This window comes from Lissotriton helveticus, chromosome 8, assembly GCF_964261635.1.
Source record: "Lissotriton helveticus chromosome 8, aLisHel1.1, whole genome shotgun sequence".
NCBI lineage: Eukaryota > Metazoa > Chordata > Amphibia > Caudata > Salamandridae > Lissotriton > Lissotriton helveticus.
Window position 1 is genome coordinate 6,394,448 of NC_136069.1, and position 20,719 is coordinate 6,415,166.

The 20,719-nt window shown below is 47.5% G+C and overlaps 1 protein-coding gene across 5 annotated transcripts in view; it reads right to left on the reverse strand.

The window, feature by feature from the left end:
* The window catches only part of SPAG17 (sperm associated antigen 17), a 1,244,773-nt gene that overhangs the window by 690,017 nt on the left and 534,037 nt on the right, over window positions 1-20,719 (reverse strand). For 4 of the 5 annotated variants that reach the window (XM_078656349.1, XM_078656348.1, XM_078656350.1 and 1 more), the window contains exons 11-12: window positions 13,315-13,433; window positions 7,650-7,787 (exon numbers count right to left, since the gene is read on the reverse strand). In XM_078656349.1, coding sequence (XP_078512475.1) covers window positions 7,650-7,787; window positions 13,315-13,433 — 257 coding nt within the window. The remainder of the gene's footprint in view (window positions 1-7,649; window positions 7,788-13,314; window positions 13,434-20,719) is intronic. The other variant, XM_078656351.1, reaches the window with a different exon arrangement.

Genomic DNA, 20,719 nt, shown 5'->3' on the forward strand with positions numbered 1-20,719 from the left:
GCTGCCGCGGTCCATCTCTGCTGTAACCATCTTGGAGCCTGCTGGCGCTGCCGCGGTCCACATTCGCTGAACCATCTTGGAACCTGCTGGCGCTGCTGCGGTCCACACTCGCTGAACCATCTTGGAACCTGCTGGCGCTGCCGCGGTCCACACTCGCTGAACCATCTTGGAACCTGCTGGCGCTGCCGCGGTCCACACTCGCTGAACCATCTTGGAACCTGCTGGCGCTGCCGCGGTCCACACTCGCTGAACCATCTTGGAACCTGCTGGCGCTGCCGCGGTCCACACTCGCTGAACCACCTTGGAGCCTTCTGGCGCTGCCGCGGCCCAACCTTCCGGAACCCCCCAGCTCGAGGATTGAGAGCTGTTCGTAGAGTCTCCTGGCAACCGACCATCTATAAGGCTGTCCCGCTACCTTGCCCCTTGTCACGAGACTTTCCAGATCTCGGGATCTGCTGTATATATTGAAACGATACTTATTGCCAGTTAAAGATTGAAAACTCTATCTACGTGTGGTGTACATTTGTAGTGGTGTGATTACTCTGCTGTACGATTCTAGGAGAGGGCCCTCACGTCGGAGGCCTCTCGACATCGCTCGGTCCCTTCTCTGAAGGAGGGGTAGACCTAGGGGTGGTCAGTCAGACACCTTCTGCCTCCCCCGGGTTCGCCTTTCTAACAGGGCCAGTCGGCCATTCTGGTGCTGCTGGACCTGTCCGCCACATTTGATATGGTGGACCATAACACCCTGCTCTCAAGACTGAGGACCATTGGAGTTAAGGGAGTAGCACTTAGGTGACTGCAGTCCTATCTGTCGGACAGAAAACAGGCGGTTGCATTCCCCCCGTATCAGTCAGAAATGGTGGAAGATCCTTTTGGGGTGCCGCAGGGATCAGCGGTTAGCCCTATCTTATTTAATATATATATGCAACCTTTGCTGGGTATCATTAAGGCATATAACATCAGTGTAATTAATTATGCTGATGATACGCAATTGCTGATATCTCTGGAGGGGGAGCAGGCGGAATCATTGGATTGCTTTCATGATTGCATGCATGAAATGGCAAAGTGGTTGCGGGCAAATTCTCTCCAGTTTAACAGCGGAAAAATGGAGATCCTACAATGTAGGACAGGAGGGATTGCCCGCAGCCTGCCAATAGATTTTTGGCCCCTGACTTCAGATGGTACAATGATCCCTGTGAACACAGTACGCAACTTGGGGGTCAGTTTCAATGCGAATCTTAATTTGGAGACCCAGGTTAACAAATTAGTGGGAACTTGCTTTTCCATAATTCATGGTCTCCGTAAGGTGCTGCCGCTGCTGCCTGTTCAAGCCAGAGCAATGGTGGTCAGGAGTACCATCCTTAGCCGCCTGGATTATGGCAATGCCTTGCTTTTGGAATCTCCGGGTTATCTGATTGCCAGATTGCAAAGTATCCAGGCGGCAGCAGCAAAGTTAGCACTTTCCCGACCGCGAGGCTCGTCAACAACACAAGCACTGGCGGATTTACACTGGTTACCAGTAGCTCAAAGAATCCGTTTTAAATCACTGCATTGTGCATAAAGCCCTCTATGAGCAAGACTCTAAGCCACTGCAAGCTAGATTTCAGTGGTATAAACCCACATGGAATCTTCGCTCCGCAACTACAAACTGCGTGAGAGTACCTACGGTAAGGAGGGTGACCATGGGAGGAAGAGCCTTTAGCGTGGCAGCAGCACGCCTTTGGAACAGCCTCCCCTTAGAAATAAGGAGAACACATGGCCTGCTGATGTTCCGTAAGAAGATTAAGACCTGGTTATACCCCAGGTTACAATAGGACTCCCTGTGAGGGGTAGAAATAGACTCTCTGGATAGTATATCGACCGTCCATCATGTAGCTAACCAGCGCCAGGATGCCCTTAGGGTTACAGTGCGCTCTATAAGTGTTTATAATAAATAATAATAATAATAATTTTTATTTTTTTCGTGGCCCAGGTGGGCGTCAACATACCACCATTTGGTGTCCTTCGTGATGTCGACAAGCTTCCACCGGAAGCTCCCACCTTTGGCCGCCATCTTCAGATTCTTTTTTCTTGTCTTGTGTTACTTTTGTTTCTCCTTTAATCTTGTAAAGTCTTTTCCCTGGCGGAGCAGGGTGGGGTCGCTAGTGAATCCAGAAAGTCTTCAAGCTGCGAAACTACAGCGACAGATAATAAACTATACGTTTTGCAGCATGAATCTTTCTGGATTCACTACGCTGTGCATAGACTTTGTAGCGGTTTGTCATTGTGGTGGCTGGGTGCTGTAAGACCTTCTGTCCCACTTGCGCTTCTTTGTTCATTTGGATAGCCACACAGTAGTGCTTCGTGAACGTGTGCACTGAAGACCATGTTGCAGCTTGGCAAATGTCTTGAGTCGGTGTGTTAGCTAGAAACGCAATTGTAGCTCCTTTCTTCCTTGAGTGAGCATGAGCTGCTCCTTCTAACAGTTGTCCTGCTTGTTTGTGGCAGAGTTGTATGGTTTGTGAAATCCACTGTGCAATGGTATTTTTGGTAACTGGTCGTCCCAAAAAACTGCTGGCGAAAGATACAAAGAATGTTTTTGTTTTTCTGCACTCTTTTGTCCATTCTACATAGTGCATCACTGCCCTCCTGGCATCCAGTGTGTGCAGCTCCCTTTCTGTGCTTGTGGTTGGTTTTGGAAAAAACTTGGTATTTGAATTGTCTGATTGATGTGGAACCGTGACACCACCTTTGGCATGAAATGTGGGTCCGTTCTCATGACAATTCTATCACTGTGTATTTGTAGGTTGGGTTCTTGAAGTGTTAGCGCTTGTAATTCACTCACTCTTCGTAGCGATGTGATAGCTACTAAGAAGGCTGTCTTTAGTGTGAGCATGTGCAGTGTAGCTTTGTGAATAGGCTAAAATGGTGCCTTCATCAATTGTGTTAGCACTACATTGCGGTTCCAGGCTGGTGCTGGCACTCTGTTTGGAGGTGCGATTCTTTTTGCTCCTTCTAGGAATCTTTTTAGCACTTGGGAGGTGAAGAAACTTTCCCCCCATTTCTCCTCTTGTGTAAGCCACTATTACCGCTAGGTGGACCCTTAGGGATTGTGTAGCTTAGTTTATTCTGTAGTAGATGCGCTAAGTATGTTAGTACAGTTGATTCCCTTGTAATCTTTGTAGTTTCTCCCTAATGCACCATTCGGAGAATCTTTTCCATTTTGCTACGTAGAACTTTCTTGTGGTAGGTGTGCTTGCCTCTCTGAGTACCGCCATGTGTGTGCAAACTCTAGGTCCTCAGGATACATGCTGCTAGGCTGAGGCTCTCTGGCTCTGGGTGTGTTGCAAATAGGTCTATTTGCAGAGTCCCCCATTTGTGGAATATCTTCTGTATTTCTTGTTGGTTGATTTCCCATTCATGGGATGCAGACGTCTGTCTGCTGAGCCTGTCTGCTTCCGCATTGTCCTTCCCTGGTAGATGTATTGCTAACAGACTGTGTCCCTCCCTGCTTGTTGATGTAGAACATGGTAGTTGTTTTGTCTGTTTGTAGCAGTACCCTGTGACTGTATAGCTGTTTCTGGAAGGCTTTTAAGGCTAGGAACATTGGTTTTGAGCATCCTGATGTGACCACAAACCCCTTACTTTGAGGTTGTTTGTGTGCACTCCCCACCCCATCTGGGAGGCGTCTGTTGTGTTGTAATGGCCACTGCTGGAGTTGGTTGTGTGAATGGTCTCCCTTGTGCGATGTTCTTTTTGTTCCACCACGCTATTTCTTGCTGTACTGCCTGTGTGACAACCACTAGATCTTCCCAACTCCCTGTCGCTTGTGACCATTGTGGGTGGATCCATTCTTGGAATGGTCTCATGTGTAGGCAGATATTTGGGACCAAATGTTTGCATGAGGCCATCATTTCTATCAGTTTGCTCACTGTCCTCTCTGTCAGAGCTAGCCCCTTGTGGTAAAGACGTGTCTCCTTGCATATTGCCAAAGTTCTCTTTGCACTTGGGATCACCTTGCTCTGTATGTTGTTGATCTCTGCCCCTAAGAATATTTTCACCAGTTCTGGTTCTATTGATGATTTCTCCCAATGAATTGAAAACCCCAGTTGGGCTAGTGTCTGTATCACTACTTCCATGTGCCACTTGCACTTGTTGTATGAGTTTGATTTTACCAGCCAGTCGTCGAGGTACGGTTATACATGTATTCCCTGCCTCCTTAAGTGTGCTGCTACTGCTGCCAGACATTTAGTGAAAACCCTTGGTGCAGATTTGAGTCTGAATGCCAGCACTGTGAACTGGTAGTGAGTTTTGTTGATCATAAACCTGAGGAGGTGTTTGTGTTTGCTGTTGAAGGTTATGTGCAGGTAAGCGTCCTTTAAGTCGATGGTTGTCATGTAATCTCCTTCCTGTAGCTGTGGTATGACCTCTTGGAGTGATGTCATCTTGAACCTTTGAGTTTTTATTAACCTGTTTAAGAATCTTAGGTCTAGAATTGGACGTTAGGTTCCGTCTACCTTTGGTATGATTAAGTAGGTGGAGTAAACCCCCTTGTTTTGTTGTTTGTGTGGTACTATTTCTATGGCTCTTTTCTTTAGAAGTTCTTTTGTTTCCTGCAGCAAATGTGTACGCTCCTTTGCTGAGAGTACTCTGCCTCTTGGCTTTCTGTTTGGAGGTGGCTTTTCCAGATCTATACAGTACCCGTATAGTATGAGGTTTAGTATCCATTTGTCTGATGTTATTTCCCTCCACTCCTGGAGGAAGTGTTTTATTCTTCCTCCTACTAGAGCTGTGTGTTGGAGGAACTGTTGTAGATCTTGATTTATTCTCAGTATTGACTCTTTCCGCACCCCCTGAGATCTTGGCCAAATGTGCTTTGGTTCTGCTGATGAGGCTCGTGGGTGAGGGAAGCTGACTCCCCCTCTGCCCGTTACCCCTTCCTCAGCCGCACCCTCAAAAGGATTTTCCTTGGGACTGGTACTGCCAGTTTTGCTGCTGCTGTCCCTGGTTACCTCCTTGATAACCTTGTTGGAAGGTTTGGTGTGGTGCCACAGGTTGGTGGTTCCCCCTACCCGTTGGCCTCCTTGATGGTGTCCCTCTTCTCATACCTCTGCACTGCAGTGCCCCCATGGACCTAGCTGTTTCATTGTCCTTTTTCAGTTGGTTCAGTTTGTCATCAACTGGTACCCCCAACAGTTGTTCCCCATTGAAGGGTGTGTTGAGGATGTTGTTCTGAACTTCATTCTTGAAGCCTGATATCCTTAGCCAGGCATGCCTCCTTTCTGTGTTCCCCAGCATCATGTGCCTGCTTGATGTCTCCACTGCGTCTAGGGCAGACTTCAGAAATGTATTTGCAATATTTTCCCCTTCTTCTACCAGGTGGCTCACCCTTCTCTGGTATTGCTCTTGTACGTGCTTTAGGAGTTTGCCCACTTCTTCCCAGTGCTGGTATGCGTGCCTGTTGATGAGTGCATTGGAATTGGCGATGCACCATTGTATCTCCGCACTTCTTTCCATCTTCCTACCCATCAGGTCATCCTCTTGCTCTCTTTGTCTGGTGGTGGGCCAGAGTTAGTGGTTATTTTTCTCTCTTCCTAGCCATGGATGTGATGATTGAGTCGGCTGAGACTGATCCCCTAATGTACATGGGGTCCTTTGAAGAATGTGTGTATTCCTTTTCTGCTCGTGGAGTTACTGCTCTACACATATCAGGCTCCTTGAATGCTCCTTCCCCTGGTCCAGTACACTTGGGAGCATGGGCAGGAACTGGCTTCTAGTCTGGGATGGCAACAAGGTCTCCAAGAGGAAGGGTTTTCTTCCTCTAGCTGCACTCCATATGTGTCTGAAGCTCTTTTGATGACTTGATTGTAGATCCCTATGTCATCTGGCGACGAAGGCCTTGACGTATAGGACTCTACACCCTCTTCCGGGAATTCTGCGTCGAGATCTTGCCACTGCAAGTCCTGAGCCTCCGAGGACGTCGAGCCCTGGTAAGTTTGCTCGTCTTCCTCCCCTTTGGTGTTGCCGTAGTACAACTCTTCCGCTTCCTGTTCCTCTCCAGGTTCAGGCGTGGATGGCGGTTGAAAATCCTCGACACACCTTTCAGCTGCGGCCGTGGCTTTCGACGGAATGCTGTAGAATTTAATCTTTTCGTCGAAGTCTCTCTTGTGTTGCAAGATGCTTGCAATTTCATCTTCAAGCCTTTTCTTTTTCTTTTCCATATCAGCCGCATGTTCGGCGTAGAGGATTTCGGCTTTTCTCTTCAGGATTGTCGACGTCGAAGTCGAAACCGGTTTCCGACCTTCGTTTTTTGACGTCGAGGCCTCTTTTTCATGGCTGCTCTTTGGCGCCTTTCCCTTGTCTTGGGATTTTGCCCTCTGGGAGTCCTTTTCAAAGGATCCGACGGGCTGCTCGTCCTTGGATGCAGTTGTCGACGTTGAGTGCTTCGACGGCCTGCTCCTTTCAAGGACTTTGACTCGCTTCTGCAAGTATCAGTGGGGTGTTTGGGGTTCGACAACTCTATTACCTCCTTCGACATTTTCTTTTTGACCTCAACGACTATGGCGTCCTTCGGCGATGTTGTCTTCCTCTCCACTGGAGAGTCCCAAATCTCGGCACGATGGAGGTGTCCCCTGCCGCTGCATGTTGTAGTTTGCTCTTCTTTGCCTCTCCCTCACTCTGCGAGTCTTCGGGGTGAACGCTGCATAGGCATTGCAGTCCTCGCTTCAATGGTCGAGCGGCAGGCAGAGATTGCAAACCTGGTGTTGATCCTTTTGCGCGTACTTGTGGTGGCAGTTTGCACAGAATTTAAACAGAGTTTTGTCAATCACCGCGCCCAGGGAGCCCCCTATATGCTTATTCTCCGTAGAAACATCGAATTCTTCGATGTTCTCTCTTCTTTTGTCGACTTCTGTCTTTACTTGTCCTCCGGTGTCTTCTCCGGTGATATTTTTGATGATTCTTTGATTTTTTGTCGATTCTTCTCTCCAAAGTTTTGGAGCTCCTTCACTGTTGATTCAGACCCAATGGCGGAAAAAAGAATCTGAAGATGGCGGCCGACGTCACGAAGAGCACCAAATGGTGGTATGTCGACTCCCACCTGGGACACAAAGAAAAAAAAAGAGAAGAAATACTACAAATCCGGACCTAACCACTAGATGGCAGAATAATGCACAGCATAGTGAATCCAGAAAGGTTCACGCTGCATAACTTGGGTTTCTCATAGAGATCCTGGGTTTCTCAGGGATCTTGGTTGCCTCAGGGAGATGTTGGGTACCTCAGAGATCTTGGGTGCCTCAGCGAGATTCTATGTGTCTCAGGGAGCTCTTGTGTGTCATAGGGAGATTTTGGATGCCTATGGGAGATCTTGGATGCCTACAGGAGATCTTGGGTGTCTCAGGGAGACCTTTGGTGTCTTTGGGAGATCTTGGGTGTTTCTGGGAAATCTTGGATGTCTCTGGGAGATCTTGGTGTCTCAGGGAGATCTTGGTGTCTCAGGGATCTTGGGTGCCTCGGGGAGCTTGGGTGTCTCAGGGAGATTCTGGGTGTCTCAGAGAGAGCCTGTGTTTCTCAGGGGATCTTAGATGCCTCAGGGAGATTGTGGGTGCCTCATGTAGACCTTGGGTGCCTCAGTGAGATTCAGGAAGCCCCATGGAGATCTTCTACAATACCTTCTTCTCCTTTTCCGAGAGGCTGAGGGAATCCAGCAGGGAGATCATGTGATCTGCGATACTGTGATCCAGTCCGTCAGGGCGAGGCGGCGGAACCACCAGACTAGGGGGAATCAGGTCTTGTTCACTGGCTACAACCTAGAAATAAAAAGAAATATAAAAATTAGGCCTGGCGGTAAATTCCGTTCCATTCGCAGAATTTGCGGAATTTGGGTAATTTCGCGTTCCGCGGAGAACGCAAAATTGCCCAAAATTCTGCGTTTAGCGACTTCGCGAAATGTTTTGCTTGTTCGCGTTCTAAAATGCGTGTTCGCGAGATATTTCCCCCCGAGCACGCAAACAGCTATTGCGAACAGTAAAAAAGCATCGCAAACACATTTCTGCGTGTTCACTGAGATTTTTTACAGTTTCGTGGAGATTTGCGTAACGCGATTATGTAAATTCCGCCACCCCTAATAAAAATATTTTCACGCATTTATGCTCACCTAAAGCATCTGTCACTGCCCTCATGAGAACAACTGAGGGACAATGGAAGAAGGTCTGCAAAGGAGCGAGTGATCAATAGTTCCCCACATTCATCACTGGACAAAGTCTTCACTATCTCAGTAGGTTCACCCCTGGACACAATCATCACTAGCTCAACAGGTTCACTATTGGACAGAGTGATCACTAGCTCAATAGGTTCACCACTGGATGGAGAGATCACTAGTTCAACAGGATCACCACTGTACAAAGTGATCACTATCTCAACAGGTTCAATGCTGGACACAGTCATCAGTGGCTCGACAGGTTCACTATTGGACACAGTCATCAGTGGCTTGGCAGGTTACATGCTGGACACAGTCATCAGTAGCTCAACAGGTTCAATGCTGGACACGGTCATCAGTAACTGCTCAACAGGTTCAATGCTGGACACAGTCATCAGTGGCTCGACAGGTTCAATGCTGGACACAGTCATCAGTGGCTCGACAGGTTCACTATTGGACACAGTCATCAGTGGCTTGGCAGGTTAAATGCTGGACACAGTCATCAGTAGCTCAACAGGTTCAATGCTGGACACGGTCATCAGTAACTGCTCAACAGGTTCAATGCTGGACACAGTCATCAGTGGCTCGACAGGTTCAATGCTGGACACAGTCATCAGTGGCTCGACAGGTTCACTATTGGACACAGTCATCAGTGGCTTGGCAGGTTCACTATTGTACACAGTTATCAGTGGCTCGACAGGTTAAATGCTGGACACAGTCATCAGTAGCTCAACAGGTTCAATGCTAGACACAGTCATCAGTGGCTCAACAGGTTCAATGCTGGACACAGTCATCAGTAGCTCGACAGGTCTAGCACCAGTCTAGCAGCAGGGTTCTGCAACTCCTGAAGTCTGGTATAAAGCTCTTCATTGATGGAGGCCATCAGTGCATTTCCATAATCCAGACAACTGATTATTAGACCCTGAATGAGTGGTTTTCCTTGATCCCACTGGGATCCAATGGACTATTTTATGCAGAGTTCGCATTATGCCATAGCAGGTGCCCAGGATATGATTTACTTGGTCTCTCATGGACAGTTTGTCGTCTATTTTAACTCCAAGGTTATGTACCATGGGCTTAGGAGATGGACAGGTTCCAAGGCTCTCAGGCCACCAGTCATTGGACTAGAGTTTATGAGCTTTCATAAATCGTATTATCTCGGTCCTACTGGAGTTGAGCTGAAGATGGTTAGTTTGCATCCAGGTGTTTATGTGTGTCATGCTGCTTTTAAATCTGATTCTGGTGTTTGTTGGGTTGGGTCTGAGAGTGATTAACAACTGAGTGTCATCTGCATAAGACATTTAGTTAAACTCATAAGATCTAATTACCTTGGCCAGAGATGCCACATAGCGGTTGAAAAGCATGGGACTAAGTATCGATCCATGGTGGACTCCCTGATCTACCATCCGACTGTGCCCATTGTACAGTGGTGGTTCAATCTTGCAGGTAGTTTCTCAGGCAATTGAGGGCCTTTCCTCTGACTCCAATCTTCTGCAACCTTTGTTCTAAGGGTCTGTGGGAGATGGTGTTGAAGGCTGCTGACAGATCTAATAGGACCAGCATTGCTGACTGCCCAATGTCCTGGGTGAGTCTTATGTTGTCGACTACCTCTAATAAGGAAGTTTCAGTGCTATAACCACTTCTAAAACCTGACTGACTTTAACAGTTGATGGCTTTCTAGAAAGGTTGTTAATTGTTCATTGACAGGAGACTCAAGTACTTTTCCAAAGAAAGGAAGTATGGAAATTGGCCGATAGTTACTAGGCTCTAGGATCTGCCGACTGTTTTTTAAGGATTAGTTTGACCCTAGCTGCTTTCCATTTAATTGGAACTGTCACTAGATTTAAGGACATGTTAAAAAGGTCAGTAAGACAATTAAGGAGAGCAGGGGAAAGAGTGAACAGACTACAGGGTGGGACAGGATCGACAGAGGAACCAGATTTGGTCCTGAGGAGGGCTGTTTGAACAGGTTCCTGAGTAAATTCTGTAAACTCTTCTAGAAGTACTGTGATGCGTGTCTGTATGCAGGCAGACTTGTTGCTTTACACTATGATGTTATGTTTAGGGAAATTGTTAAGAATTATGTCCATTTTTTCATCAAAGAATGTAGACAATGTGTCTACCCAGTCTTGTGTAGATGGACTGTTGGTTTAGCAGGAAGGAGGGTTGGTACATTCTTTTAGTATTTTAAGTAGTTCCTTGTGTGAATCTGCAGCCTTGTCAATTCTAGTAATGATATAGTTTTTTTGGCTATCTTCATTTTATCTAAATAGTGTCTATAGATGTGTTTGTAGGCTAGCCTGTCCTCAGTGCTTTTAGTTGTTCTCCGTTTATGTTCCACTTTCTTGCTAGCTAGTTTGTCAGTTTTTAGAGATTCAGTGAACCAAGATGAGGCTTTACACTTGTGTTTGACTTTAGACAGGGGGTGCAATAATGTCAAGGGCTTGTGTCATTGCCTTCTCAAAGACGGCCCCTATATGGTCAATATTCTCTGAGCCTGTCAGGAGAGGAAAAAAGTTGGGGGAAAAGGCTGCCAGGCTGACTTTTCTCCAGGGCCTGGCCCCTTTCTGTTCGATACTTGGATCTTCAAGGGTGGTAGCTGTTTATAAATGGAATTTTAAAAGGCGATGGTCTGATCACCATATAACGTTGGCTTAGTTTGTGAACAGGAGGTTATCTGCTGCTAGTGCGTGTGGGGCAATGTTCTCAGTCAAACGGTTACTGAAATTAGTTTTAGGACCAGGAAGTCTGTAGACAAAGACACCTCTCCAGGTTCCCTTGTTCTGGTTTTCAATTCAGAAAATACATAGTTCAATCCAATCTGAGGTAATGGTTTCCAAACTGCTTATTTTAGATCTTGCCCTAGAGGCTATTTCTAGGCCTCCCCCTCTTTTGATGTTTCTGTCAAGTCGAATTAGTTGATATTCAGGGGGGGAAGGGCTGACTCGCGAAGCCAGGTTTCAGTTATAAAACACATATCTGGTTTCTCTGAGTCCAGCAGACTCAATACCTCAAGTATATGTTTGGGGGTTGGTCGTGTATTACATTAGAGCCCCATTACTTTTGCTCAACAGTTTCCCCACCTCCGGTGCTTGTTGACGATGGTATAAGGTGTGAGGCGGCCTTGCATTGACTGCTTTTAGTGACAGGTTTAGGAATAGATGCTAAAACTGAAGGTGCCTCGGGACAGTGTAAAAGGTTGGCAGTGTGTTGATTGTTTAATAGTTTAAGCTCTGCACTTGAATAGCAATAACCAGCCATAACGTTGGGGAAGTTAACAACGTACTAAATTTACATGTGAGAAAAAACAAGCATTGGCATAGCCAATAGGTCTCGCCTTTGGGACTTTATCAGTGATAAGTCATGCAGTGACAGTATCTCGTTTATAGATTGGCACACATGCAGTAATGGTGCCCTGTTGCATAGATTGGCACAATTTCTGTGATGATGCCCACTGTATAGATTGGCACACATGCAGTGATGGTGCACCATTGTTATGCGTGAGTGGTGGATGGAGGCCCACGTGCACATTAGTCTACACACAAAAAAACTACAAAGATGCCAGAAACTGTAGAGTTTACCCCCACACAGAAAGTGTCCATTGGTATGGCGTGATCCCTGGCCACAAGTGAAGAATAACCCATGCGTGCCGCCCCTTCCGGAAGGGACGCCACACCGGACACCTACCACAGAGGTCAGAGGACAGCATTAAAAAGTATTTCTAGATGTACAGTATTTAGTGTGGGCAGAGGTAGAACACGCGGAAATTATGCTGTAGAGTGCTCTGCAATGAGGACAGGATAGGCAACTGGTGCGGTTGGGTGCAGCTAGAGTGAGCCGGAGACAGCAAAAGGGGAGTAGGTGTTTTTAGCAAGATGGAGAGGGCAGGAAAGTGGATAGCTTAGTGGCGTAACAAAACTTGAGGGGCCCCCCAGGAAGGTACGTGGAGGGGCCCCCTGCGGACTTAATGAGGGGCTCTGCGGCCAGAGTATTGTACCGAGGGGGCCCCTGCAGCTTGTGGGGCCCCCCGCACTGTGGGAGCTACGGGGGCCTGTGTTACGCCACTGGAATAGCTGTGAATGAAAATAAATATGTAGTAGTGGTGAGAAAAGGAAGGATGTAAAAGGGGAAGGGATTTCAGCGAGTTGGTGATAGCACGGAAAAGGCCAGGGAGAACATATATAAGGGGAGAGCATATGAAAAGAGGTGAAGCTGGCGAAGATAAGGCGGGAAAGGGGTGGTGAAGGAGAATAGGGGGTGCAAATGAAATGAGAGACTTCAGAGCGGGAGTATACAGAAAAGAAGTGATGTTGGAGTGAAAGGGGGTTAAAAGTAAACAAAAGTAACTAAACAAGCAGCAACCGGAGGGAGGCGGTGGGGGGGTAGGGATGGTACGGGGGAGATTAAGTTAATTAACACATACCGAGGACCCGTGCAGCTGGGAGAAGCGACATGCAAAGCTGAACAAATGTCACACAGTGTACTCTTGCAGAGTCTTATTAGCTGGCTGGCTGTTTGCATCCTCGACTGCCCCTACGGCGGGCCCGGCTCTGCTGATTCACCCATTGCAGAGGGAAGATGCTGGGCATGCGTAAACTGTAAGTGTTGCGCCCACCAGGGAAATGCAGGCTGCAGAGGTGATGGCCCGACATGGGTTAATAAGCGATGCGTGCTCTGTGCTGGGGGAGGGCCATTAAAGGAAGGGGGCGGAGAGGAGCCTGTGAGAACTCCTGCTGAAAGTTCAAAGAAAAGAGGAGATCAAAGGAAAGGTGGGAGGGACATTGGCGAGCGAGCATATGGGGGGTGAGGGGGTGTGCAGCCTGGTGAGCTGAATGAGTGTGGCAGCAGAGGCGGAGTGCGGCGCGTGCGCACAAAGTGTCTAGTGGCAAATGGAAGCTGTGTACAATGCGCGTGGTTGTGCTCACATGCACTGTACCCAATCCGCATTTTAGGAGCGCTTTTCAAAGCCCTTACTTTATATCTCACAAGCATTGTTAACGCAATGACTCAGCGAGACCTAAAAACGGGCAGGAGTCCTGGTGGCTGGCGGTGGTCAGGCGTGGACGGGAACAGACATGGCATTCATCTGGCCCAGCATGAAGTGCAGGTTCTCTGGGACAGTGGGACATGGCACTCACCTGGTCCAGCATGCAGTGCAGGATGAGCGGGACAGACATGGCCTCCTCTGGCACCATATTCAGCAGGTCATTGTAATAGCGCATGTCCACCTCGGTGGTCAGAGAGGGGAGCTCAGGAGCTGCAATGCAACAGAGAGAGTCAGGAGATGATGGCAGGTGGGGGCAGTCTGAGGTGGAGGACGCCAGGCATTCTCCAAGTACAAGGAAACGAGGAAAACAATAGTGACGTTATGGAAGGCTTCCGGATTTTAACAGAAAGACTCAGGATGAAGGTGGAAAGTAGTGGCAGTGGTACTATTGTGGATGTGTCTAAAGTTATCAGTTTATACACTTTGGCTCTGGGAGGAGAAATCTTTGATGCATCTGAAGTCTTATTTTGTTGAGATTTTACTATCTAAGAAGATTTTATTATCTGAGATCACTGACTAAATATCATGAGGTCTGTACGGCGGCTAGACTTGACCAGTTGGTAAGAGGCCAGCAATGGACAACATAATATTACATATATGCTACTTGAAAATTAGATAAATATATAAAGCTGTTTGTTAATGGGCAGGGCTGGAAGAGCATTCTTAGCCGCATGTGTGAGTTCTGCACTTTATTAGTACCAGTTTACAGCCTTGTCAGGGTGTTTATTACCACTCCATGTCAGGAATCAGAGAGCAGCATGTTATTAAACATCAAGTCTGGCGTTATGGCAACGGATAGCAAATCCAGGGTGGAGGGAGGGGGTTGTAAGAGCTGGTACTCGGGTCTGGGATGTTGGTGTAGCAACAGTGGCGTAGCCGCCCTGGTGGTTCCTGTTCAGGTAAAGTTGTGGGGGAGTGAGGCTGCAGTGTATGTGGGCTCTACTTCTCTCAGGTACCTGCCCCTTCCTTGGTGTGTGAGCTGCACTTCTCCCAGGTAACTACCCCTTCCTTGGTATGTGAGCTGCACTTCTCCCAGGTAACTACCCTTCCTTGGTATGTGAGCTGCACTTCTCCCAGGTAACTGCCCCTTCCTTAGTATGTGAGCTGCACTTCTCCCAGGTAACTGCCCCTTCCTTGGTATGTGAGCTGCACTTCTCTCAGCTAATTGCCCCTTACCTGGTATGTGAACTCTACTTCTCTTAGATAACTGACCCTTAACTGGTATGTGAGCTGCACTTCTCCCAAGTAACTGCCCCTTACTTGGTATGTGAAATCTACTTCTCTTAGGTAACTGCCCCGTACTTGGTATGTGAAATCTACTTCTCTCAGGTAACTGCCCCTTACTTGGTATGTGAAATCCACTTCTCTCAGGTAACTGCCCCTTACTTGGTATGTGAAATCCACTTCTCTTAGGTAACTGCCCCTTACCTGGTATGTGAGCTGCACTTCTCTCAGGTAACTGCCCCTTACTTAGTATGTGAAATCTACTTCTCTTAGGTAACTGCCCCTTACTTGGTTTGTGAAATCTATTTCTCTTAGGTAACTGCCCCTTACCTGGTATGTGAACTCTACTTCTCTCAGGTAACTGCCCCTTACTTGGAATGTGAGTCCCACTTCTCTCAGCTAACTGCCCCTTACCTGGTATGTGAACTCTACTTCTCTTAGATAACTGCCCCTTACTTGGTATGTGAAATCCACTTCTCTCAGGTAACTGCCCCTTACTTGGTATGTGAGTCCCACTTCTCTCAGCTAACTGCCCCTTACCTGGTATGTGAACTCTACTTCTCTTAGATAGCTGCCCCTTACCTGGTATGTGAGCTGCACTTCTCTCAGGTAACTGCCCCTTACTTGGTATGTGAAATCTAATTCTCTCAGGTAACTGCCCCTTACTTGGTTTGTGAAATCTACTTCTCTTAGGTAACTGCCCCTTACTTGGTTTATGAAATCTATTTCTCTTAGGTAACTGCCCCTTACTTGGTATGTGAGCTCTACTTCTCTTAGATAACTGCCCCTTACCTGGTATGTGAGCTGCACTTCTCTCAGGTAACTGCCCCTTACTTGGTATGTGAAATCCACTTCTCTCAGGTAACTGCCCCTTACTTGGTATGTGAAATCTACTTCTCTTAGGTAACTGCCCCTTACTTGGTTTGTGAAATCTATTTCTCTTAGGTAACTGCCCCTTACCTGGTATGTGAACTCTACTTCTCTTAGGTAACTGCCCCTTACTTGGTTTTTGAAATCTACTTCTCTTAGGTAACTGCCCCTTACTTGGTTTTTGAAATCTACTTCTCTTAGGTAACTGCCCCTTACTTGGTATGTGAACTCTACTTCTCTTAGATAACTGCCCCTTACCTGGTATGTGAACTCTACTTCTCTTAGGTAACTGCCCCTTACCTGGTATGTGAACTCTACTTCTCTTAGGTAACTGCCCCTTACTTGGTTTTTGAAATCTACTTCTCTCAGGTAACTGCCCCTTACTTGGTATGTGAAATCTACTTCTCTTAGGTAACTGCCCCTTACTTGGTTTGTGAAATCTATTTCTCTTAGGTAACTGCCCCTTACCTGGTATGTGAACTCTACTTCTCTTAGGTAACTGCCCCTTACTTAGTATGTGAAATCCACTTCTCTCAGGTAACTGCCCCTTACTTGGTATGTGAGTTGCACTTCTCTCAGGTAAATGCCCCTTACCTGGTATGTGAACTCTACTTCTCTTAGGTAACTGCCCCTTACTTGGTATGTGAGTCCCACTTCTCTCAGCTAACTGCCCCTTACCTGGTATGTGAACTCTACTTCTCTTAGGTAACTGCCCCTTACTTGGTAGGTGAAATCCACTTCTCTCAGGTAACTGCCACTTACTTGGTATGTGAGTCCCACTTCTCTCAGCTAACTGCCTCTTACCTGGTATGTGAACTCTACTTCTCTTAGGTTACTGCCCCTTACTTGGTATGTGAAATCTACTTCTCTTAGGTAACTGCCCCTTACCTGGTATGTGAGCTCTACTTCTCTTAGATAACTGCCCCTTACCTGGTATGTGAGCTGCACTTCTCTCAGGTAACTGCCCCTTACTTGGTATGTGAAATCCACTTCTCTCAGGTAACTGCCCCTTACTTGGTATGTGAAATCTACTTCTCTTAGGTAACTGCCCCTTACTTGGTATGTGAACTCTACTTCTCTTAGGTAACTGCCCCTTACTTGGTATGTGAAATCCACTTCTCTCAGGTAACTGCCCCTTACTTGGTATGTGAAATCTACTTCTCTTAGGTAACTGCCCCTTACTTGGTTTGTGAAATCTATTTCTCTTAGGTAACTGCCCCTTACCTGGTATGTGAACTCTACTTCTCTTAGGTAACTGCCCCTTACTTGGTTTTTGAAATCTACTTCTCTTAGGTAACTGCCCCTTACTTGGTATGTGAAATCCACTTCTCTCAGGTAACTGCCCCTTACTTGGTATGTGAGTTGCACTTCTCTCAGGTAAATGCCCCTTACTTGGTATGTGAAATCTACTTCTCTTAGGTAACTGCCCCTTACCTGGTATGTGAACTCTACTTCTCTTAGGTAACTGCCCCTTACTTGGTTTGTGAAATCTACTTCTCTTAGGTAACTGCCCCTTACTTGGTTTGTGAAATCTACTTCTCTCAGGTAACTGCCCCTTACTTGGTTTGTGAAATCTACTTCTCTTAGGTAACTGCCCCTTACCTGGTATGTGAACTCTACTTCTCTTAGGTAACTGCCCCTTACTTGGTTTGTGAAATCTACTTCTCTTAGGTAACTGCCCCTTACTTGGTTTGTGAAATCTACTTCTCTCAGGTAACTGCCCCTTACTTGGAATGTGAGTCCCACTTCTCTCAGCTAACTGCCCCTTACCTGGTATGTGAACTCTACTTCTCTTAGATAACTGCCCCTTACTTGGTATGTGAAATCCACTTCTCTCAGGTAACTGCCCCTTACTTGGTATGTGAGTCCCACTTCTCTCAGCTAACTGCCCCTTACCTGGTATGTGAACTCTACTTCTCTTAGATAGCTGCCCCTTACCTGGTATGTGAGCTGCACTTCTCTCAGGTAACTGCCCCTTACTTGGTATGTGAAATCTAATTCTCTCAGGTAACTGCCCCTTACTTGGTTTGTGAAATCTACTTCTCTTAGGTAACTGCCCCTTACTTGGTTTATGAAATCTATTTCTCTTAGGTAACTGCCCCTTACTTGGTATGTGAGCTCTACTTCTCTTAGATAACTGCCCCTTACCTGGTATGTGAGCTGCACTTCTCTCAGGTAACTGCCCCTTACTTGGTATGTGAAATCCACTTCTCTCAGGTAACTGCCCCTTACTTGGTATGTGAAATCTACTTCTCTTAGGTAACTGCCCCTTACTTGGTTTGTGAAATCTATTTCTCTTAGGTAACTGCCCCTTACCTGGTATGTGAACTCTACTTCTCTTAGGTAACTGCCCCTTACTTGGTTTTTGAAATCTACTTCTCTTAGGTAACTGCCCCTTACTTGGTTTTTGAAATCTACTTCTCTTAGGTAACTGCCCCTTACTTGGTATGTGAACTCTACTTCTCTTAGATAACTGCCCCTTACCTGGTATGTGAACTCTACTTCTCTTAGGTAACTGCCCCTTACCTGGTATGTGAACTCTACTTCTCTTAGGTAACTGCCCCTTACTTGGTTTTTGAAATCTACTTCTCTCAGGTAACTGCCCCTTACTTGGTATGTGAAATCTACTTCTCTTAGGTAACTGCCCCTTACTTGGTTTGTGAAATCTATTTCTCTTAGGTAACTGCCCCTTACCTGGTATGTGAACTCTACTTCTCTTAGGTAACTGCCCCTTACTTAGTATGTGAAATCCACTTCTCTCAGGTAACTGCCCCTTACTTGGTATGTGAAATCCACTTCTCTCAGGTAACTGCCCCTTACTTGGTATGTGAAATCTACTTCTCTTAGGTAACTGCCCCTTACTTGGTTTGTGAAATCTATTTCTCTTAGGTAACTGCCCCTTACCTGGTATGTGAACTCTACTTCTCTTAGGTAACTGCCCCTTACTTGGTAGGTGAAATCCACTTCTCTCAGGTAACTGCCACTTACTTGGTATGTGAGTCCCACTTCTCTCAGCTAACTGCCTCTTACCTGGTATGTGAACTCTACTTCTCTTAGGTTACTGCCCCTTACTTGGTATGTGAAATCTACTTCTCTTAGGTAACTGCCCCTTACCTGGTATGTGAACTCTACTTCTCTTAGGTAACTGCCCCTTACTTGGTTTGTGAAATCTACTTCTCTTAGGTAACTGCCCCTTACTTGGTTTGTGAAATCTACTTCTCTCAGGTAACTGCCCCTTACTTGGTTTGTGAAATCTACTTCTCTTAGGTAACTGCCCCTTACCTGGTATGTGAACTCTACTTCTCTTAGGTAACTGCCCCTTACTTGGTTTGTGAAATCTACTTCTCTTAGGTAACTGCCCCTTACTTGGTTTGTGAAATCTACTTCTCTCAGGTAACTGCCCCTTACTTGGTGTAGGAGAGTAGGGTCTGCAATCCTATGATCACCCAGATTTTTGCTTTTTGCTGCACTGGTTTACGACTTTCCCTGGCTGTGGGCCTGCTAATCAGACCCACAGCCTAGCTGTTCTCTCTACCCAAATTGTACTCAGGTACTGAATTGGCACTGGGCCCTCTCCAAGTCCCTGTACCCAGGGCTGAGGTGTACCCAGAAGTCTCCCAGGGGCTGAAGCATGTATTATGCCACCCCTGGGCTGACTAACTAAACTGACACAACTGGCTGCACGACAGCTGGGGCAAGGTGGTGTACTCACCCTTTGCTTTAGATATAGTATACCTATATCTAACCCTAAAATGGACACACAGATCTCCTATCAGTCACTCCTATGGCAGGCCTTAACAATCCTGAAGGCAGAGTGCTTGGAATCGTGTGAGATGGTGCTCTGGCATGAGCTGAGCCTGTCTGCGGCTTTCGGGATCCATCCCTTAGCCGTTTCCATGATATCGCATACCATATACTCTTAAGTGCATTATAATCCTCGCGGTTATATGCCAACTCTGGTATCGCTTTATCAAAACATGTCGAGTAAGGTGTCATACGAATTGGAATACTAACCCCTCGCCAATTCTGGCGACTGGGGTTAGCATTCCACCCTTCTAGAGGGACACGACATGTACGTAACCCCTAACCCCGGTTAAAGTCAAACAGAGCCTCAGCTCCACAAAATGGATGCTGACACCGAGACACAAGTCTGCCCTCCTGCTGCTGGGAGTCCTCCCAGAGCAGGAGATAAGGACAAAGGGTTTCCTGCCAGGGGCGGTGCCAGCACCGTCCCAGACAGGATTTTGTGTATCCTAGGTAGGCAGGGCTTCAGAGGAAGGTGACTGCAAGTGGCACCCCGGTGCTCACTATGCATAGGCCGGCTTGAACCAGTTCCAGGGACACTCCAGACCCTGAGCTGGGGAAAAGCCCGCCAAGGAAGTGGGTGTAACCACCCCCCTCCTGGTCCCACCCATAGGGCAGGACTTAGTCGCGTGCCAGCCCCCTTTTCCCAGATAAAGGTAGGAACAGGCCCCCTTCCAAATTAGATCATCTTTGGAATCAAGACACGACTTTCTGCGAAAGGACTTCAAGATTTCCTTCTTCAAGATTCTCCCTTGTGACTAAGGAGTAGTCACCCTGCCTCCGCAGGCACCAACGCAAGAACACTGCGGTCTGCTGCAAGTCCTTCCTCCGGAATCCGACTGCCCAGCTCGACAAGACCCGGCTTCCCTGGCACCTCCGACCTCTACTCACCTCTACAGCCAAGCTGAGAACCGTGAGTGCGACGAGACCTCAAGGGACCGACTATTGCCAAGACTGCACGACTTCTGCACAGCAAGCCCGCCGAGTAAATTCCTGGTGAGTGCTTTGGGGTCCGAGAAGCCCCGACCCTGAGCAGCTCCAGCACCGAAGATCAGCCCCCCAGCATCTCCACGATCGGCGTGGGGCCCTTCTGCTTTTTGCTGCTCACCGCGTTGTTTGGCTACTAGCCCGCTGGCTTGTGGCCTTCTGAACGACGCCCGACGACATCACTGCTGCTGGTCTGGTTGCTCCAGACTGGCCCTTGCTCCCTTCCAGAAGAGGAGCCCCCCGGACCCTCCTGGTCCACTCAAGACACCATTTTGAGTCCACCGCGTGGGCTTGAATTAGCCAAGGCTTTGTTGCCCAATCCTGGGTTCTTCGACGCCGACAGCTTCATCCATCGTGGGACAGCTCGCCTCTCCATCCTGGTCGCCGACAACGCCTCCTGGTCCGTGAGATCTGCAGAGCCAGCGTCGCCCACTCACCTAGTCGAGGTGACTACCATCCGGTGCCCTCCTGGTGCCCACTGACTACTGGCTAGTAGTCACGAACTTGGTCCCCTCTGCTTTCAGGTGTCATCCATCTTCAAGATCCAGGCTTGGATCAACTCGAACTCTCTTCACTGGTCGCCTGCCAGCATCTTTCTTCCAGGCTCCTGG